This window comes from Panulirus ornatus, chromosome 27 (assembly GCF_036320965.1).
Source record: "Panulirus ornatus isolate Po-2019 chromosome 27, ASM3632096v1, whole genome shotgun sequence".
Classification (NCBI taxonomy): Eukaryota; Metazoa; Arthropoda; class Malacostraca; order Decapoda; family Palinuridae; genus Panulirus; species Panulirus ornatus.
This window is the reverse complement of record NC_092250.1, coordinates 4,081,704-4,103,432: the sequence shown is the minus strand read 5'-3', so window position 1 is coordinate 4,103,432 and position 21,729 is coordinate 4,081,704. Positions and strand designations below refer to the sequence as shown.

General features: G+C 36.5%; 1 protein-coding gene across 1 annotated transcript in view; it reads right to left on the bottom strand.

The window, feature by feature from the left end:
* Positions 1–573: 573 nt before the first annotated feature.
* LOC139757553 (guanylate cyclase 32E-like) overlaps positions 574–21,729 on the bottom strand; it is a 114,156-nt gene continuing 93,000 nt past the window's right edge. The window contains exons 19-27 of the mRNA XM_071678144.1: positions 21,342–21,442; positions 16,990–17,124; positions 15,950–16,062; positions 15,206–15,357; positions 13,753–13,851; positions 11,283–11,427; positions 6,079–6,177; positions 4,159–4,284; positions 574–3,206 (exon numbers count right to left, since the gene is read on the bottom strand). Coding sequence (XP_071534245.1) covers positions 2,176–3,206; positions 4,159–4,284; positions 6,079–6,177; positions 11,283–11,427; positions 13,753–13,851; positions 15,206–15,357; positions 15,950–16,062; positions 16,990–17,124; positions 21,342–21,442 — 2,001 coding nt within the window. The 3' untranslated portion in view covers positions 574–2,175. The remainder of the gene's footprint in view (positions 3,207–4,158; positions 4,285–6,078; positions 6,178–11,282; positions 11,428–13,752; positions 13,852–15,205; positions 15,358–15,949; positions 16,063–16,989; positions 17,125–21,341; positions 21,443–21,729) is intronic.

Below are 21,729 nucleotides of genomic sequence, written 5' to 3'. Positions count from 1 at the left end.
CCTCCAACTTGGTCTCCCACTTCTCCTCGTTCCCTCCACCTCTGACTCGTATATCCTCTTTATCAATCTTTCCTCACTCATTCTCTCCAAGTGACCAAATCATTTCAATACACCCTCTTCTGCTCTCTCAACCACACTCTCATTATTACCACACATCCCTCTCACCCTTTCATTACTTACTCGATCAAACCATCTCACACCACATATCGTCCTCAAACATCTCATTCCAACACATCCACCCTACTCCACACAACCCTATCTATAGCCCACGCCTCGCAACCATATAACATTGTTAGAATCACTATTCCTTCAAACATACCCATTTTTTGCTCTCTCTCTCTTTATATATATATATATATATATATATATATATATATATATATATATATATATATATATATATATATATATATATATATATATATATATATATATATATATATGTATATATATATATATATATATATATATATATATATATATATATATATATATATATATATATATATATATATATATATATATATATATATATATATATATATATATTAAGAATGATTAAATGTCTGGGTATACGAAACAACAGTTCAAAGTATATCTTCATTTCTATACATACATTGTCTTATACCTTGTTATTTCTTTTCCTCCGAATCTTTTCCTTGATGTATTGTAAAACATCTAGTTCTAGAGGATACTAACTCAATAGACTTCTTCATTTGTAAATCAATATATTTCTCTTAACTACTCTATTCCTTGTAACAGTACATACCAATAAAATACTCTTCAAAGCAGCATCTAATCACAATTATCGACAAGAAGGACATGAGGTATTTGTAGATTTTCCGTATTTAAGACACAATTCTATGTCAGTGTTATGACCTCTGTGATATGCTCCTTTTATTAGATTAAAGGTACATATTTCCCAACACATAGAACAATCAATATTAGTTATCTTTTTCTTTTGGGGGAAATGGATGGATACACGAAGCTCCAAGCCACCACATGTGATACGTGAAGGAGAGAAAAGATAATTAATCGGCAAAAAACAGTCCATATTTCTCTTTCCATGATAAACATAGTAAGAAAGTAGAGGCTTAGTTAGTTCTACCCTCGAGGAAAATACACAGCCTATATCACCTCAGTCTCATCTTCGAGGCTTTCATCTCCATTTGTCTCCCAGTGTGATCAGCAGCTAATAACAGCCAGGTGAGACAACACATCGCATTTTGTTGTATCCAAGTAAATGACGAGTTTTCAGCGGAACCGGTACAGCTGACCGTGCCATTTACCTTTCCAGTTCATTTCACATGAAATTCATCCCGGTTTCTTGGATAGATAACCATTATCGAAAGGCAGTGAAAGTTGAGAAAATAGTTTTTCCTTACCCTCTTTCCCCCCCCCCCCCCCCCCCATTTTTTTAACACGTTCTTCCTGTCCCTCACACTGACATTCAATCGAGCCAAGGAATTGTCTGTGACACGATCCAAATTAGATTACATAGAACTACTCACTTGTCCATCACGGCTCACGCAGAGTCTGGAGGAATGTGACTGCTGTTTCAGCACTTCGCATTAAACCTCCATTGATCGAACAAAAGATATAAAAAGTTGTTTCTAATGGTTAACCATTACTCAACCCCTTGGACAGTATTTCTCAAGATATTTCTGACATTGTAATGTGTCGTTGTATTTGACGTACTGGCCCTAGTAACATTATGATCACCCACATGAGTAACGATTTACTAAAGCGCCAGCGAAGGAACAATCACTCACCTGTAAGGTCTCCATCTCCCGTTTATCACTGAGGATCAAGCAACAGAATACCACTTTTAGAAGCTCATCCACATATTTCCAGCTACCACCACTAACTCAGAGATATTGTTTTTTTCTGTTGTAACATCTCACTTGATAAGAGTTTTTCCTTCCTACCCTTAAGAAACTGACCTTGAAATTGTCCCACTCTTTCCCAGCACTTATTACTCTAACACATTTGTCAGTCATATGCGGGAGACCTCTTCTAATCGTGTTAACTTACCACATTCTTTCATTTTACCGGTCGTTTTATTTCTTTTTCTGTACTCTCTTCGCCACTTGGAGCATCCTTTTCACCCTCCAGACACATCCTTTATTCGTCTGTCAAGGATGTCTTTCTTCTCGATGGGAAGGTATAGCTGCTCTACACTGGAGTCTCTCTCTCTGGAAGCTTGTGCACCTCATTAATGACTCTGTAGTTGACAACACTGGCCAAGAGAGGAGCCGATTCCTCACAGTCAGTGGAGGACGAACAAGCGTCTTGCTTACTACAGAAGCGCAGCCGAGCCGCTCTCCCCTCGGCTCCTTCACCTCCAGCGACTGTCAGCAAGTCGTTATCAACCGCACTGCCCCTCCGACTGCCCTGCGAGGCTAGGCTGTGTGACCGCCACTTGTTGCCGTTGCCAGAAAGAGAATAGCGAGCCTTAACCCCGGAGGTTGCTGTTGGAGTACTACCACCGGCACTGTTCGGTCTGCTGAGAGCAGAAGGTACAGCTAACGTCAAATCTAAATCAGAACTATTATTATGAAGCACATCCTGATGCGTTTGAACTGTTCTTGTAGAACGCAGAGCCACGTCATGAGCGAGGGAAGATTGTTGGGGTTCGCTTGTTGTAGAGAGCCCGGGGTCTCCTGAGCTCTCCACGAAGCTTGAGGGCCGGGAGCCGCCAACCTCACTAAATGAGGTCCTGCGGCTGGCTGCCAAAGCCTCGTCATCGCCCGAGCCAGCTAGCGATGACACAGGGGATACAGCAAACTCCAGATTAGAAAGAAACCGAGCGTCATCACCTGGAGGCATCAACAGCTCTTGGGTGCGGTTCCCCCGCGTCTGCTCACGGTGTTCCTTAATGCAAGGGCAGGAGTTGCGCTTGACTTCGTAGTTGACACGCCGCACCGTGCAGTCATCAGAAGCAGGTGAGGCCGGAGGAGGCGGAGACCCCTCTCCTACAGTCACTTCTGCTAGTGCCCGGCTTGCCAGCTCCTCAGACATGGCGAATCTGAGGCGCTTGGGCGACTCTAGGCTCAGAGTGCGGGGAAGGGGTGAGGTTCTTCCTCTCCCACACTTGAGAGATCCACGCAAACCGCCCACACACCCATTCTTGGAAAGTATCTCCACCTGCAGTTCACGTTGCCTTCGTGACCGCTCACGACGACGCTTGCGTTCTGGGTCTTCACCTAAGGGGAGATATTTTCGCCATTACAAGTGTTAAAATTGTCAGTCATGTATCATGTTATACCAAGGGAGGGGACAGGGAACTTTGTCCACAAATCAACTAGGGATATCATGTTTCTCTCAACATACTATATCAAACACGTATTACCTAATACATATTTGATTGATAACCCCGCTTATGGTATTTGCATGTAATACTCATTAGAACCAACGCCACCCTCTCCATCACCATTATCGCCACCATTACCACCATCCTCGCTATCACCATCTTCACCACCAATACCCTCACCTACACCACTACCCTCACTCATACCACCACCCTCACCACCACTCTCACCTCCACCATCCTCACCACCATAACCCTCATCGCCACCCCCCCTCACCACAACCTTCCATCACAACCACCACCACTACCCTCACCGACACCACCACTACCCTCACTCACACCACCACCCTCACTACCACAACCACCGGCCACACCACCACTTTCTACAACCTCACCGCCACCATCCTTACCAACACCACCATTGCCACCATACTCACCAAGATCTTCACAACCACCCTAAGCACAGCCAGATTCACCACAATTCTCACTACCACCACCCTCACCACCACCAACCACACCACCACAAGCCACACCAACACCCTCACCACCACCACCCTCACCCAGACCATGACCTACACCAACACCCTCACCACCACCAGCAACACCACCTTCTTCATCACCACCAACCTCATTACCTTCACCTTCACCACCACCGGCCATACAACCACCCTCACTACCAACACCCCCACGCCATCCTCACCTCCACCAATCTTGCCACTTTCACCCATTTCCATCCTCACCACCACCATCCACACGACCACCAATCTTACCACCACCACCCACACCACCACCACTCTCGCCACCACCACTTTCACCACCAAAACACCCTACCCTGCCTGAGGACTTACCAACGAGCCAGTAGGTGGTCATCTCACCCTTGCCTTTGACCTTGACCTGACCTCGCTCCTCCAGGACGTAGCCGCCCACCTTGGATAGAATGTCCCGGCATGAACAGGAGCAGTGGATCCTGAGAGCTGCTTGCCGAGAGCAGGTTAAGTGATTGAAGGAAATAGAAAGATAGTATAAGGTGAAACATGATAAGGCAAGATTTACTGCATAATCTCAGGCACAAGGAAGATGAGATAACACTGGCTAAATGGAATATGCTCAAATATCTGGTAAAACATTGGTGATAATGTTGCAAGGTGGTGGAATCTAACATGAAATAACATTAGTTTGATAACAGAGGATAATATAAAGTAAGAAAAGCCAATAATACAAGTGAAAATAGCGAGATGTTTCTACAGGCGACCAGAGTATCATTCAGTAGAGTATCAGTCATCCATAAACGTATACTTCACAAAATATCTAATTCTACTAATATGTAGATATTCGTTCAGAGATATCTTTTAGAGCTTTCTTGAACAGTAAATCTTTGAGAATACTACTTAGCAAAATATTCTGAAAATGTTAATGAAGGTTGCTGGTTGGTTATATATATATATATATATATATATATATATATTGGAAAGAATCACAATTTTGCGCGTGATCAAGTTTATTCCTAAGAGTCCGCGGGGAAAATGAAACACGATAAGTTCCCAAGTGCACTTTTGTGTTATAATCACATCATTAGGGGAGACACAAGAGAGAAATATGACACTCAGTTGATATACAACGAAGAGACGTAGCTAGGACGTCATTTGGTAAACATACGATTGTCCAAGACAGACAACGAGCGTATCATAAACTTATCATTTTACAAATCTTATCAACAATAAAGTTATCTAATTTGTATAGACCATCACTAATATTAAGATTATAATTCTTTGTGTATTTAATGATAGAAGATTCAATGTTATTTCTCATGGTAATAGAGTTAGAGTTGATAACTGAGATGGCATTACTCCAGTCAATACAACGATCATAGTTTTTAACGTGAATAAACAAGGCATTTGATTCTTGTCCCGTTCTTATACTATATTTATGTTGCTTAAGCCTAACAGAAAGATCCTTACCAGTCTGCCCAACATAAAACTTATCACAATTTCTACACGGCACTTTATAGATGCACCCAGGAGGATTTTCTGGTGAATTCTTGATTAAGATATTCTTTATAGTATTATTGATGCTGAAGGTAAAATTTACATTAAAGGATTTAAGCAACATGGGAAGTATAGTAAAATTATTATTGAAAGGGAGAACTAAATGATTCTTGGTGTCAATGGGAGGTTTGGGTTCAACTCTACAGAATGATTTCTTTGCTAACTTAAGGGATTTATCAATGAAAGATCTAGGGTAATTCAAATTAGCAGATCCAATAGAATATATCTTCTCAAACTCATCATCAATATACTCTGGACTGCAAATACGTAATGACCTAAGGAACATAGATTCAAATGATGATAATTTAACTCTGCCTTATATCCATTATTATTCATCTTAACATGACAAAGTTGAATTATCATCATGTGAAATTAAGTTTCATGCTATCCCACCGAGTTGAGGTTGGGACAAACGTAAAGAAAAAATAATCACCAGTAGTCTAGTTTGTGTGTGTCTCTTAACCTCTGTGCGGCCGAGGTAGCAGAACGCCCTACCAGAGGTTTGAAGGCGACCCGTCATGAGTTTCATGACATTTCTAATCGTGTGCGTGTGTGTATATATATATATATATATATATATATATATATATATATATATATATATATATATATATATATATGAAAATCATCTAACGTCATTCATAAACTGATAGTCGATATATATATATATATGTGAGTGAGGTAGCTCATATGGATACTCGGAGCCTTTACATGTGATCTTACCTTGTCCCGTGGACTCCATGCGTGAGGCAGTGTTGACCGTATCTCCGAAGAGGCAGTAGCGAGGCATCTTGAGGCCCACTACACCGGCACACACGGGACCTGGTACAGAAATAAAGATGCGATTGGAAACTTGATACTCAAGGGATAACGTTGTTCAGATGATTACTAGATTATCGGTGGAGGGGCAAAGAAAGCAATATAGTTGAGCAATTTCACAACTGACATACATATATTGGTAGAATTATTGATGTTAAAAAGAGATAATACGAAAGACGATTAATTTTATCGTCCACTTATGACAAAATAATTGACAACGGTGTAAAGATGAGAAGGAAATAGTGTTACTGTGTCATACGATAGAGAGAGTGAAATGAAGGTGATGTGTAGTTAAGTCAGAAGGGTTGCTTTCTGTGGCAGTTAGCTTAGAGCTAAAAAAAGTAAGGATAGAAACTTCTTTTGAGGTGAAGTGAATATTGTTGAAGGTAGTAAAGTAGTCTGATGTATATAGCATGGGACAACAGATGCAAGATTACCTAAGAAAAAGTAGTTTTATGGAAGACACTGAGACTTTATGGATGTTTGATATGACTGTAACATCCACTCTCTCTTGAAAGCTCCACATCATGAAAATAGCTAAGTCTGTCTGGATGTGCTGTTTAGATGTCGTTTTTTTTTTTCTGAACAGTTGTTCCATTTATACAAAGAATTGATTCGTCCTTGTATGGAGTACTGCTGCCACATCTAGGGTGGTTCTAGCTCTGCATCCTTACTTGACAGAGTTGCGTCGAAAGCGGCCAGACTTGTAAAGTGCTTCCAAACTTGACCCTCCTCGCCCAACGCAGCAATGTTGGTTCACTTTCTTTCTTCTGTAGGTATTACTTTGGTTTCTGCTCTCTTGAGTTTTGCCGCTTGTGTGCCCCCACCACAAGCTAGACCACGGCAACCTGCTGCGTCACATGATTACTGTATGACCGCTGGCAACTCGAAAGTGAGCAGTTCTGACAACTGTTTTTTTCCCTACACGTCGAAGCTTTGGGACTCTACCTTCTCATGTCTTTCCTACTAACTATGACCTGGTACATCTGAAACGGCAGGTTTTTCACTTCCTCCAAAATTCGTAAATACTTTACCTTGCCTTGTCTGTTCTTTTCCCTTTCATAATCATCTCCATATTTCTATGAAGGTCCTGCCTTGATGTGGACATTTAGTTCGTGACTGGAGTCTTCGACTTCAAGAAAAAATTTAATCTGATGGTGAGACAAACGTTCTGACACCGACCACATTTTTCGATAATGTGGAAAATCTTATGATACTAACATTATTTCTTATTGTTAATCTTATGATACTAACATTATTATTTCTTATTGTTAATCTTATGATACTAACATTATTATTTCTTATTGTTAATCTTATGATACTAACATTATTTCTTATTGTTAATCTTATGATACTAACATTATTTCTTATTGTTAATCTTATGATACTAACATTATTTCTTATTGTTAATCTTATGATACTAACATTATTTCTTATTGTTAATCTTATGATACTAACATTATTTCTTATTGTTAATCTTATGATACTAACATTATTTCTTATTGTTAATCTTATGATACTAACATTATTTCTTATTGTTAATCTTATGATACTAACATTATTTCTTATTGTTAATCTTATGATACTAACATTATTTCTTATTGTTAATCTTATGATACTAACATTATTTCTTATTGTTAATCTTATGATACTAACATTATTTCTTATTGTTAATCTTATGATACTAACATTATTTCTTATTGTTAATCTTATGATACTAACATTATTTCTTATTGTTAATCTTATGATACTAACATTATTTCTTATTGTTAATCTTATGATACTAACATTATTTCTTATTGTTAATCTTATGATACTAACATTATTTCTTATTGTTAATCTTATGATACTAACATTATTTCTTATTGTTAATCTTATGATACTAACATTATTTCTTATTGTTAATCTTATGATACTAACATTATTTCTTATTGTTAATCTTATGATACTAACATTATTTCTTATTGTTAATCTTATGATACTAACATTATTTCTTATTGTTAATCTTATGATACTAACATTATTTCTTATTGTTAATCTTATGATACTAACATTATTTCTTATTGTTAATCTTATGATACTAACATTATTTCTTATTGTTAATCTTATGATACTAACATTATTTCTTATTGTTAATCTTATGATACTAACATTATTTCTTATTGTTAATCTTATGATACTAACATTATTTCTTATTGTTAATCTTATGATACTAACATTATTTCTTATTGTTAATCTTATGATACTAACATTATTTCTTATTGTTAATCTTATGATACTAACATTATTTCTTATTGTTAATCTTATGATACTAACATTATTTCTTATTGTTAATCTTATGATACTAACATTATTTCTTATTGTTAATCTTATGATACTAACATTATTTCTTATTGTTAATCTTATGATACTAACATTATTTCTTATTGTTAATCTTATGATACTAACATTATTTCTTATTGTTAATCTTATGATACTAACATTATTTCTTATTGTTAATCTTATGATACTAACATTATTTCTTATTGTTAATCTTATGATACTAACATTATTTCTTATTGTTAATCTTATGATACTAACATTATTTCTTATTGTTAATCTTATGATACTAACATTATTTCTTATTGTTAATCTTATGATACTAACATTATTTCTTATTGTTAATCTTATGATACTAACATTATTTCTTATTGTTAATCTTATGATACTAACATTATTTCTTATTGTTAATCTTATGATACTAACATTATTTCTTATTGTTAATCTTATGATACTAACATTATTTCTTATTGTTAATCTTATGATACTAACATTATTTCTTATTGTTAATCTTATGATACTAACATTATTTCTTATTGTTAATCTTATGATACTAACATTATTTCTTATTGTTAATCTTATGATACTAACATTATTTCTTATTGTTAATCTTATGATACTAACATTATTTCTTATTGTTAATCTTATGATACTAACATTATTTCTTATTGTTAATCTTATGATACTAACATTATTTCTTATTGTTAATCTTATGATACTAACATTATTTCTTATTGTTAATCTTATGATACTAACATTATTTCTTATTGTTAATCTTATGATACTAACATTATTTCTTATTGTTAATCTTATGATACTAACATTATTTCTTATTGTTAATCTTATGATACTAACATTATTTCTTATTGTTAATCTTATGATACTAACATTATTTCTTATTGTTAATCTTATGATACTAACATTATTTCTTATTGTTAATCTTATGATACTAACATTATTTCTTATTGTTAATCTTATGATACTAACATTATTTCTTATTGTTAATCTTATGATACTAACATTATTTCTTATTGTTAATCTTATGATACTAACATTATTTCTTATTGTTAATCTTATGATACTAACATTATTTCTTATTGTTAATCTTATGATACTAACATTATTTCTTATTGTTAATCTTATGATACTAACATTATTTCTTATTGTTAATCTTATGATACTAACATTATTTCTTATTGTTAATCTTATGATACTAACATTATTTCTTATTGTTAATCTTATGATACTAACATTATTTCTTATTGTTAATCTTATGATACTAACATTATTTCTTATTGTTAATCTTATGATACTAACATTATTTCTTATTGTTAATCTTATGATACTAACATTATTTCTTATTGTTAATCTTATGATACTAACATTATTTCTTATTGTTAATCTTATGATACTAACATTATTTCTTATTGTTAATCTTATGATACTAACATTATTTCTTATTGTTAATCTTATGATACTAACATTATTTCTTATTGTTAATCTTATGATACTAACATTATTTCTTATTGTTAATCTTATGATACTAACATTATTTCTTATTGTTAATCTTATGATACTAACATTATTTCTTATTGTTAATCTTATGATACTAACATTATTTCTTATTGTTAATCTTATGATACTAACATTATTTCTTATTGTTAATCTTATGATACTAACATTATTTCTTATTGTTAATCTTATGATACTAACATTATTTCTTATTGTTAATCTTATGATACTAACATTATTTCTTATTGTTAATCTTATGATACTAACATTATTTCTTATTGTTAATCTTATGATACTAACATTATTTCTTATTGTTAATCTTATGATACTAACATTATTTCTTATTGTTAATCTTATGATACTAACATTATTTCTTATTGTTAATCTTATGATACTAACATTATTTCTTATTGTTAATCTTATGATACTAACATTATTTCTTATTGTTAATCTTATGATACTAACATTATTTCTTATTGTTAATCTTATGATACTAACATTATTTCTTATTGTTAATCTTATGATACTAACATTATTTCTTATTGTTAATCTTATGATACTAACATTATTTCTTATTGTTAATCTTATGATACTAACATTATTTCTTATTGTTAATCTTATGATACTAACATTATTTCTTATTGATGTGACAAATCTTATAATGTTAATCAACTCTTTTTTTACAGTGAAACAAATAAAGTGAACTAAATGTGAAATGCTCTGTTTGAAAAAAATGATCACATTGTTCATATCTACATAATCCCTGCCCTGACCCTTGAAGAAGAAGAAAGAAAGAAAAGAAACAAATGGATACAGTGTGTTGTAATAAAGAATCTGACATTGTGTTTCCTAACTTTACTGAAAGTCTTATCATAACGTAACTCTAAAGGAAGTACTTATTGTTCACTTTTTCAAGATTCTTAGAACTTTTCAAAGTTTTAAGATACATCACAAATATTACTGGACTACTGAAGACCCAGGACTATTATATATTCTAATTGTAACGAAAAAAGTAAATACGTTTTACCTTTCCAATGACAGATTCAGTAAATAGAGACTGGGGAAAAGAAGAATGGTAATAAAATGTTGGTTGAGATCTTATTAATCGTGTGTTCAGAAACTGTTTATGTGGGAACCTTTGAATTACTGAGCAAAGAGAAGCTAGTGACAAACAAGAGTGTGGTTTATAAACGTTAATTGCGCAGCTGAGTAACGTTGTGTGTGACTAACAACGTTGCGTGCGCGGGTAACAAACGGCCAGTGAGCGGTTGCATCACCTGAGTGAAGGCCGATGCGTAGTTTGAGTGTGTCGCTTGGCCTGTGTCTGATGGTGAAGCGCTTGATGGCGTCCAGCAGGTGAAGGGACATGGATGCCACCTCGCCCGCATGCTGGTCCTCGTTCCTGATTGGCAGTCCGCTCACCTGCCGGGCAGGGGAGGCCAAAGACCTGAGTCCAGAGGGGCGCATAGGAATGAGGGGATGGAGGCCAGAGACCTGAGTCCAGAGGGGCGCATTTGAGGAGTGAAGGAAGGGAGGCCAGAGACCTGAGTCCAGAGGGGCGCACTGGAGGAGTGAGGGGAAGGAGGCCAGAGACCTGAGTCCAGAGGGGCGCACAGAAAGAGTGAGGGGAGGGAGGTCAGAGTCCTGCGTCCAGAGGGGCGCACAAAAGGAGTAAGGGGAGTGCGGCAATGGGAAGAGGTACAGGGATGGTTACGTCATAATAGTCGTGAGAGTGAGGACATGAGTAGTCGTACATAAGTGAAATATAGATTGTCGTCAGGGTCGTATATGAGGGGTCGTTTATATGTTGTATATACATACACGTCCACACACGCACATATACATTCCTATACATTTCAACGTATACACATATATACATACACAGACATATACATATATACACATGTACATAATTCATACTTGCTGCCTTTATTCATTCCCATCGCCACCCTGCCACACATGAAATGACAACCCCCTCCCCCCGCATGTGCGCAAGGTAGCACTAGGAAAAGACAACAAAGGCCATATTCGTTTACACTCATTCTCTAGCCGTCATGTATAATGCACCGAAACCACAGCTCCCTTTCCACATCCGGGCCCCACAAAACTTTCTATGGTTTACCACAGACACTTCACATGCCCTAGTTCAATCTATTGACAGCACGTCGACCCCAGTATACCACACCGTTCCAATTTACTCTATTCCTTGCACGCCTTTCACCCTCCTGTATGTTCAGGCCCCGATGGCTTAAAATTCTTCTCACTCAATCCTTTCACCTCCAATTTGGCCTCCTACTTCTCCTCGTTCCCTCTACCTCTGACACATATATCCTCTTTGTCAACCTCTCCTCACTTATCCTCTCCATGTGACCAAACCATTTCAATACACCCTCTCGATCAATCCATCTCACACCACATATTGTCCTCAAACATCTCATTTCCAACACATCCACCCTCCTCGGCACAACCCTATCTATAGCCCACGCCTCGCAACTATATAACATTGTTGGCACCACTATTCCTTCAAACATACCCATTTCTGTTCTCCAAGATAATGTTCTCGCCTTCCACACATTTTTCAACGCTCCAAGAGCTTTCGCCCCCTCCCCCACCCTGTGACCCACTTCCGCTTCCATGATTCCATCCGCTGCCAAATCCACTCCCAGATATCTAAAATTCTTCTCTTCCTCCAGTTTTTCTCCATTCAAACTTACCTCCCAACTGACTTGTCCCTCAACCCTACTGTACCTAATAACCTTGCTTTTATCACATTTACTCTGAACTTTCTTCTTTCACATACTTTACCAAACTCAGTCACCAGCTTTTGCAATTTCTCACCTGAATTCGCCACCAGCACTGTATCATCAGCAAACAACAACTGACTCACTTCACAAGCTCTCTCATCCACAAGAGACTGCATACTTGCTCCTCTCTGCAAAACTCTTACATTCATCTCCCGAACAACCCCATCCATAAACAAATTAAACAACTATGGAGACATTACGCATCCCTACCACAAACCGACATTCACTGAGAACTGAAGCGACAAAGCAAAATAAATAAAATAATAATATATATATATATATATATATATATATATATATATATATATATATATATATATATATATTTTTTTTTTTTTTCATACTATTCACCATTTCCCGTATTAGCAAGGTAGCGTTAAGAACAGAGGACTGGGCCTTAGAGGGAATATCCTCACCTGGCCCCCTTCTCTGTTCCTTCTTTTGGAAAAAAAAAAAAAAAAAAAAAATTATTTATTTAATTTCTATCTTTTTCTATATATGCACATGATGTGAAAGCATAAAGACATTCATACACATGCATGAACAAACACGCACATATGAGCACACAGGTAACTAGCAGGGAACCACCAAGCAGAGGGAGGTGGTGCCGCCAGGGTTAGTTGCGTCGGCAGAATGAGCCAGCACTGTAGTAGCTGTCAAGTTCATCTCCTTGGCCAAGGCTGCTTCTTCTCTGCCGTACAAACTCTTAGGATGCTGGTATTCATTCCACAAATTCCTTACTCCCTCCCTCTTACACACAACACCCAGTAACATGTAAAGCTTACAACTCTTTATTCTTGACTCTGCTCTTTTCTTGTTTATTTTCGTGGTAAGCCCACAGGTATAGAAAGTTGAATGGATGGAGCTCACCGACTGCCAAAGGTCCCCCCATTCTGTATAAACACATAATTACAAACACACACACACGCACGCATGAACTTACCACCATGTAAGCGTCTCCAATTGTTTCCACTTTGTAGACGTCGTAGTTACCAATGATAGAATCGAAACACGTGTACAGGTCGTTCAGGAAGTCCACAACCTGCGTGAAGAGAGAGAGATAGAGAGAGAGAGAGAGAGAGAGAGAGAGAGAGAGAGAGAGAGAGAGAGAGAGAGAGAGAGAGAGAGAGAGAGAGAGAGAGAGAGAGAGAGAGAGAGAGAGAGAGAGAGAGAGAGAGAGAGAGAGAGAGAGAGAGAGAGAGAGAGAGAGAGAGAGAGAGATTTTAATAACTGCTTCATTATCATACTCTGTTTACTTTCCTTTACAGTATGTTTATTGATATTCCCGTGTAACTTTTCCCCATGCAATACTTATTTAAAAAGACTCGATATTAAATAAAGCAAATTGAATCCAAGGGAAACGAGTGAAGATGTAACCTGCTTGATCATTTCTGGCCTAAACTGCTCGAGCGATGCAGCCGAAACTGCTAGAGATTCTGCCCAAACTGCACAAGAGATGCTGCTTAAACTGCCCGAGAGTTGAGATCTCATAGCGAGAGGAGATGATAGCACATAATCCAGAAACTGGAAACTTCTTACAAAGACATTCCCTAGTGATATTTTTTCAGTGATCCAGGTTGTGCCAGAGCGTGAACGCCAGGGAAATTGACTGCCAGATAAAGTAAACAACGTTCAGAAGATATTGGACAAAAGTCAGGAAGAGAAGCTGGGTAGGCAAAGGTGTTGAGGAAAAGCGTCGAGTCTGACCAACAGTGTAAAGCGTGAGATGCATTGTATGAATATCACCGATAATGGATGAAATGATGAATTCAGCCAATGACGAGACATAAGGCTATGTTTATCATATTAAGTGTTACCTTTAACTCTTCTTATATGGTTTACCTTAAACTCCAAATTCGATTTTAAAGGTTGAGAGGATGCAGTCAATACATAGCTTCACATGTCATGTAGCACAATAGAATTATTCTCTTTTTACAATAGATAGAATCGCTGAATAAACTGTTATCCCTTAAGCACGATGGTGTGACCAATGGGAATGAAGGTCTTTTACTTTGAATTGACCCTTAAGGGTAAGGTCAATGACCAGACCATCAAATATTAGGTTCTTACCTTCCAACTTTACAAGTGGTAGTCGACTGCGGAAGTAAATGTAAATATTTTCAAGGAAAGACCGCAAGTTATGTATGTCCGGACCAAATTTAGTGCACCTATAACCGATGTATATAGTTCAAGATATAAAGTAAATATCTTCATTAATATGAATCAAAATTAACAATAAAAGATTACTTGTGACTGATGCTACTGATGTTAAATGTCAAACACAAATGGCTAGCATAAACATAGCATAAATATATACGGAAAAGTTATAGAGAATTACTTTAAGGATAAACCGTAAACGACCGTAAACGCAACTCGTAAGAGAGTGGGAAAATTACCTGTAGCGGGGTTGACTCAGCCGACATCTCCGTGAACCCTACAATATCACTGAAGTAGATGGTGACGCTGTCAAAGCTCTCTGCCTCTACCTTGTGGCCCCTCTTGAGCTGCTCAGCCACGTACCTGGGCAGCATCTCGTACAGCAGCGCCTCTGGGGACATAGTGAGAGACAATAACACGTAATGGGAAAGGTGGGAGTAATGCCATTGAAGAAGAAAAGGGCTTATATGGAATATAAATGGAGCGATACAGGAGAGCTCAAGAGGGAGGAGCGAAACATTAAGAAAAGATAAGAAACAAACAATGAGATTTCGAGTACTACTTAGCAAGATGATCCACCTTAAGAATATGTGTGTTGGTTCCTCTTACTCTCTCTACAGCCATCCAAACACAATACTTGAGAAGTACTTGTTAAGTATGTTCTCCTGACTAGCACCAGTACCGTCCGAGTGAGCCACTGAGAGGTACTTGACCCCAGGGCAAAGTATTACGACTTGAAGGGCTCGTATGCTTTGGCATATATAGAAAAATATAGTAAACTAGATTACATAGACGTCTGGAGAGTAGGAGAAGGAAGAGAGAGAGAGAGAGAGAGAGAGAGAGAGAGAGAGAGAGAGAGAGAGAGAGAGAGAGAGAGAGAGAGAGAGAGAGAGAGAGAGAGAGAGAGAGAGAGAGAGAGAGAGAGAGAGAGAGAGAGAGAGAGAGAGAGAGAGAGAGAGAGAGAGAGAGAGAGAGAGACTTACCGGTCTTCTTTTTCTCTTCAATCAACTGATCCGTTCTCTCATCCACCAAGGCCTCGAGATTGTTGGCGTACTTCTCCATCATTGCCAACATGTTGTCGAAGATATTTGGCTTCCTGTTGGAGAATGGACCACGAACACTAAGTGGTTCATTTTTACCCCCGCTATATTTTACCAAAATCGATTTCCCCTGTAAAGTTGCACCCAAACAGCTCGTCTCTATGTATAATAAAAATACTTTATCTTAATCTCGTACATCAGGTGATTAGTTTTCAAAACCTTTTTAGTAAATAATGATAATCCAAATAGAGTTACCTGTACTAATAGTTATTGCAACATCTTGCAGGCTTTTTTCATATATATATATATATATATATATATATATATATATATATATATATATATATATATATATATATATATATTCCTATGAGTCGACGGGGAAAATGAAACACGAAAAGTTCCCAAGTGCACTTATGATACTACTGTATTTTTCTTCTCAGTTTGAGTATGTAGCTTTGTTCAAGATGGTATCAGAGACCTCACTGGCCATGGTTTTTTTTTCAGGTATTGGTTCTTTGAAGAAATATCTTAGAAAAAATGGTTTTGCTAATGATTCTCAACGTGTTTAACCCATTTCAATTTTTAGAATGATATAGATGAATGAAGAGGATTATCATGGTGAGAAACATTACACGCAGATATTAGTTAATCATCCAGTACATAATATCTGATATTCTAAATAAAACAAAACTACAGACATAACTTGCATCTCTATATACAAAACTAAAGGCATAGTTTTACTCACAAACTTTGGGCATGATTTCTAATGCAAAACTATAGCCATAACTTGTAAAAACTATAGTCATAACTTGTAGCACAAAAGAGATAGAAATAGTTATGGATAAATAACAGGAACAGCATTGCTAGAGCATATAAATCTCACTGTGAAAATTATGATTACCAGAGAGTGGAAACATAACAAGTGGCAGCCAAGGTAAAAACTCAACATATGATGACGTCACATCTTCACGGTTACTTACATTCCCTTCCTCAGAGGCCTCAGCTTGGTGCGTATGGACCGGAAATCTGGTCGTTCCTCTGGGTTCTCTGCCCAACACTCCGTCAACACCGACCTGACGCAGTCCAGGCAGCTCTCTAGGGCTGCCAGCGGCGGCCTGTCCAGATATCGTTGACTAGAAAGGCATGTGAAAACTCTCCTACAACATATAGGTAGAGATGTTGCTGTTATGTGTGTGTGTGTGTGTGTGTGTGTGTGTGTGTGTGTGTGTGTGTGTGTGTGTGACCTAAGGTTTCATTCTTTCCATTCAGATTCAGCAGTAGGCGTGTAAAGATGATCTGTAGAGAAGGTAGCATTACTTACACTTAGATGATAATAGTGGCTGATGGCTTCGACGTGAAAGAAAAACAATGTTAACAAAAGAAAGAGAAAGAAACAGATGAAAGAAAATGACTGAGACTTATAAAACGACAATGTAAGTAAGAGAGAGAGAGAGAGAGAGAGAGAGAGAGAGAGAGAGAGAGAGAGAGAGAGAGAGAGAGAGAGAGAGAGAGAGAGAGAGAGAGAGAGAGAGAGAGAGAGAGATGTATGAGAAGAACAGTAAGGAAAAACAGAGAATTAGAAATAGAAAATCAAAATTAAGAATATAAGCTCGTACGAAGCATCAGTCTTGTTGGTGCCAGATAAAGTACCGCACGTATCTTAACTCCATGTCAGGTGATGTAGTACCGTACGTATCTTAACTCCATGTCAGGTGATGTAGTACCGTACGTATCTTAACTCCATGTCAGGTGATGTAGTAACATGCGTATAAAAACTATGTCAGGTGATGTAGCAATGTACGTATCTTAATTCCACGTAAACACTTCTGTATCATGTGTTCATAACATGTTATCCTGACAACCGACAAATTATCATTATTATTATCATAATTATTATCATTATCATTGTTATCGTTATCATTATTATCATTATCATTATTATTATTAATATTATTATTGTTATTATTATTATCATTATTATTATTATTATTATTATCATTATTATTATTATCATTATAATTATTATTATCAGCATTATCATTACTATCATATTTATTTATTTACTTATTATACTTTGTCACTGTCTCCCGCGTTAGCGAGGTAGTGCAAGGAAACAGACGAAAGAATGGCCCAACCCACCCACGAACACATGTATATACATACACGTCCACACACGTACATATACATATCTATACAATTCAACATATGCATATATATACATACACAGACATATACACATGAACATAATTCATACTGTCTACCTTTATTCACTCCCGTCGCCACCCCGCCACACATGAAATGACAACAGCATTCGCGTGAGGTAGCGCTAGGAAAAGACAACAAAGGCCACATTCGTTCACACTCAGTCTATAGCTGTCATGTATCATGCATCGAAACCACAGCTCCCTCTCTACATCCAGGCCCCACAAAACTTTCCATGGTTTACCCCAGACGCTTCACATGCCCTGTTCCAATTCACTCTATTCCTTGCAAGCCTTTCACCCTCCTGCATGTTCAGGCCGCGATCGCTCAAAATCTTTTTCACTCCATCTTTCCACCTCCAATTTGGTCTCCCATTTCTCCTCATTTCCTTTACTTCTGACACATATATCTTCTTTGTCAATCTTTCCTCACTCATTCTCTCCATGTGACCAAACCATTTCAAAACACCCTCTTCTGCTCTCTCAACCACACTCTTTTTATTACCACACATCTCTCTTACCCTTTCATTACTTACTCGATCAAACCACCTCACACCACATATTATTATTATTATCATTATTATTATTATTATTATTATTATTATTATTATTATTATTATTATTATTATTATTATTATTATTATTATTATTATCATTATTATTATTATTATTATTATCATTATTATTATTATTATTATTATTGTTATTATTATTATTATTATTGTTATTATTATTATTATTATTATCATTATTATTATTATTATCATTATTATTATTATTACTGATATCATTATTTTCATTAGCATCATTATCATCATTATCATTATTGTTATTCTTATTATCTTTATCATTATTATCATTATTATCATTATTATTATCATCCTTACTATCATTATTATTGTCATTATTATTATCATTATCATTATTATTATGATTATTATCATCATCATTATTATTGATGTTATTATTATCATTGTTATTATTATTATTATTATTATTATTATTATTATTATTATTATTATTATTATTATTATTATCATTATTATTTTTATTATTATCATTATTATTAATATTATTATTATTATCATCATTATTATTATGATTATCATGATTATAAGTACATGTTATAATAATCATTATTATTATTCTTACATGTTATAATCATCATTATCATTCTTACGTGTTATAATTATCCTTATTATCATTCTTACATGTTATGATTTTCATTATGAAATAATTTTGCCACATGAATTCTTATGTATAGTATCATTATGATCTTTGCCACTAATACCGGTATGATCTGGCCAGCCTAATGTGATTGTTGAAATATATTTTCCCTTCCTGCTCATAAGTAATCAATGTTCGTGTGCTAAAACTGAGTTATAAGATGAAGTTGATGTTTACAATTCATTCTTCAATAGGCTACTGTCATCCTCAAGGATTTCATCTCTTTCATTATGAGAGACTATCTTTGACATTTGACAATAAGACCTAAAAATGATTAATCCCGAATGATTCTTCTGTTAGAAGCAATAAAGGTGATGTTGTCATCTGTATACACGAAGAGAGAAAATTACAACTTTGCATCAAAAGCAACAATAGTTCAACAAATAAGAAATTCTGAGAACCTGTATAACTGCTTGTCATGCGGATGTTACCATGGTAACCGGGGGAGATCCTGGGGGATACTGATAACATTAGAACAAGGAAACTAGGGAAAGGGGCAGAGAGAGAGGAAGTAGTGATAGGGACAGGGGTAGGAGAGAGAGAGTCGACTGATCAGTTAACCAAGCGGGGAAGGAGTGGATGTGAGCCACATTAGGATGAGGTTAAGGAACACATCTGACAGGCTGAGCGTGTCAGAGGAAGGAGAGTTGGCCACCTTGATACAACTAACTGGTGGTTAGCAACATGGAATGTTGACGATATTATAGATACCTTCAGTCACAGACAAAAGACTAGGGACACACCCTTCTCCTCTTCAGGTAGAGTGAGAGAGAGAGAGAGAGAGAGAGAGAGAGAGAGAGAGAGAGAGAGAGAGAGAGAGAGAGAGAGAGAGAGAGAGAGAGATCAGTACAGAATGATTTTCACATACCTGGATTTCCTGCGTTTCCGAGGATATTGTTTACAAATGTATCTTTGCATAAAGCTTTCATTTGTACAGATAAGACTTGTTCTTAAGAGGTAAAGAGTGATCATTCCTGGTAACCCGTCCATGAGAAAATTGCGGTTGGAAAGGTAAAGTCATTTCCTTCTTCCCATTAGTAATTGATCTTTGACCATTTACTGTAACTCACAATTGGTAATCGTTTCAGTCTTCTCCACCTCTCTGTTGTCTTTCATACGCTGAAGCTTTGCATTTTACTATTATGAACTTCTTCCGTGATTTCCTCTTTTCTTGGTCTTATTTTGTTTCTCTTACTCTATTGTCCACCTTCTCGCATATTACCAGAGACAACCTTCTCCTGTTCCTAAAGTCTTACCATCTCTGAAAAATATTTAGCTGGCAATTGTCTCATTACTTTGGGCCAACATGAAAGAACAGTTTTCTTCTTTTTTTAACAAGCATTCGAGCCCCTCATGCTAGACCATCGATCACTGGTAACCTAAATGCTACAAGAATGATTTGTATGTGTCTTTCTTTGATGATTATATTCACACACAATACAGAGTACAAGGAAGGATAGATAGTATGTACGACCGAGCAGTCCGCTGCATCTTGGCACAATTCCTTAGTGAAGGAAGACCTTTATCCAGGTAAATGGAATTATTTCAACCCAGAAGAAGTTCACCCGAAAGTCTTGATAAACCACGTGATATATTGAAATATCAAAACAAATCTGTGGTGATACAGGACCAAAATGTTGAGGCAAATGGAATGGTGGAGAAATCAGAAAGGGGAACGGCAAAATAATAAGCTTCAGTTCCACACAGTAATGCTGTTCAATACATATGAAAAAAGAAAAAAGAAAAACAAGCAAGGACACAATCGGTGGCAAACATCCATCGACGACCAAGATACCCAGCACATCAACAAGTCCTACATCCTTGACCCACGTCATCGAGGAATGTAGGTGACGTAAGCTTTTTAGATGGTTTGGGCCGTTTACTAGTCTGCAGTAATGACCTACCTGACAGAGGGCACCCCTGGCTGAGGTCCCGCCATTACTTGACGGAGGATAGACACAGGACTTTGATCCGTGGCACCCCAGGGTCCGTGGCGTCCGTGTACCTACATGAAAAGAGGAAGCAGTGGAAGTAGCGCAGAGAAAATGCACGTCACCTTACATACCCATCAATACACTATGTCAGTGACAGTCATCAGACGCAGGAAACAATTACATGGGATAATGTAATTTTCCTCTTTCAACTGACCATGATGAACACACAGGAGACAGGTACTAATCTAAATCTATCAAATGATAACCCAACTATCGCATGTGAAATCATAGTGGCTTCCTAATGTCGAGAGTGAATAATTACCATAAAACATCAACCTAAAAAATCTTAGATAAACAC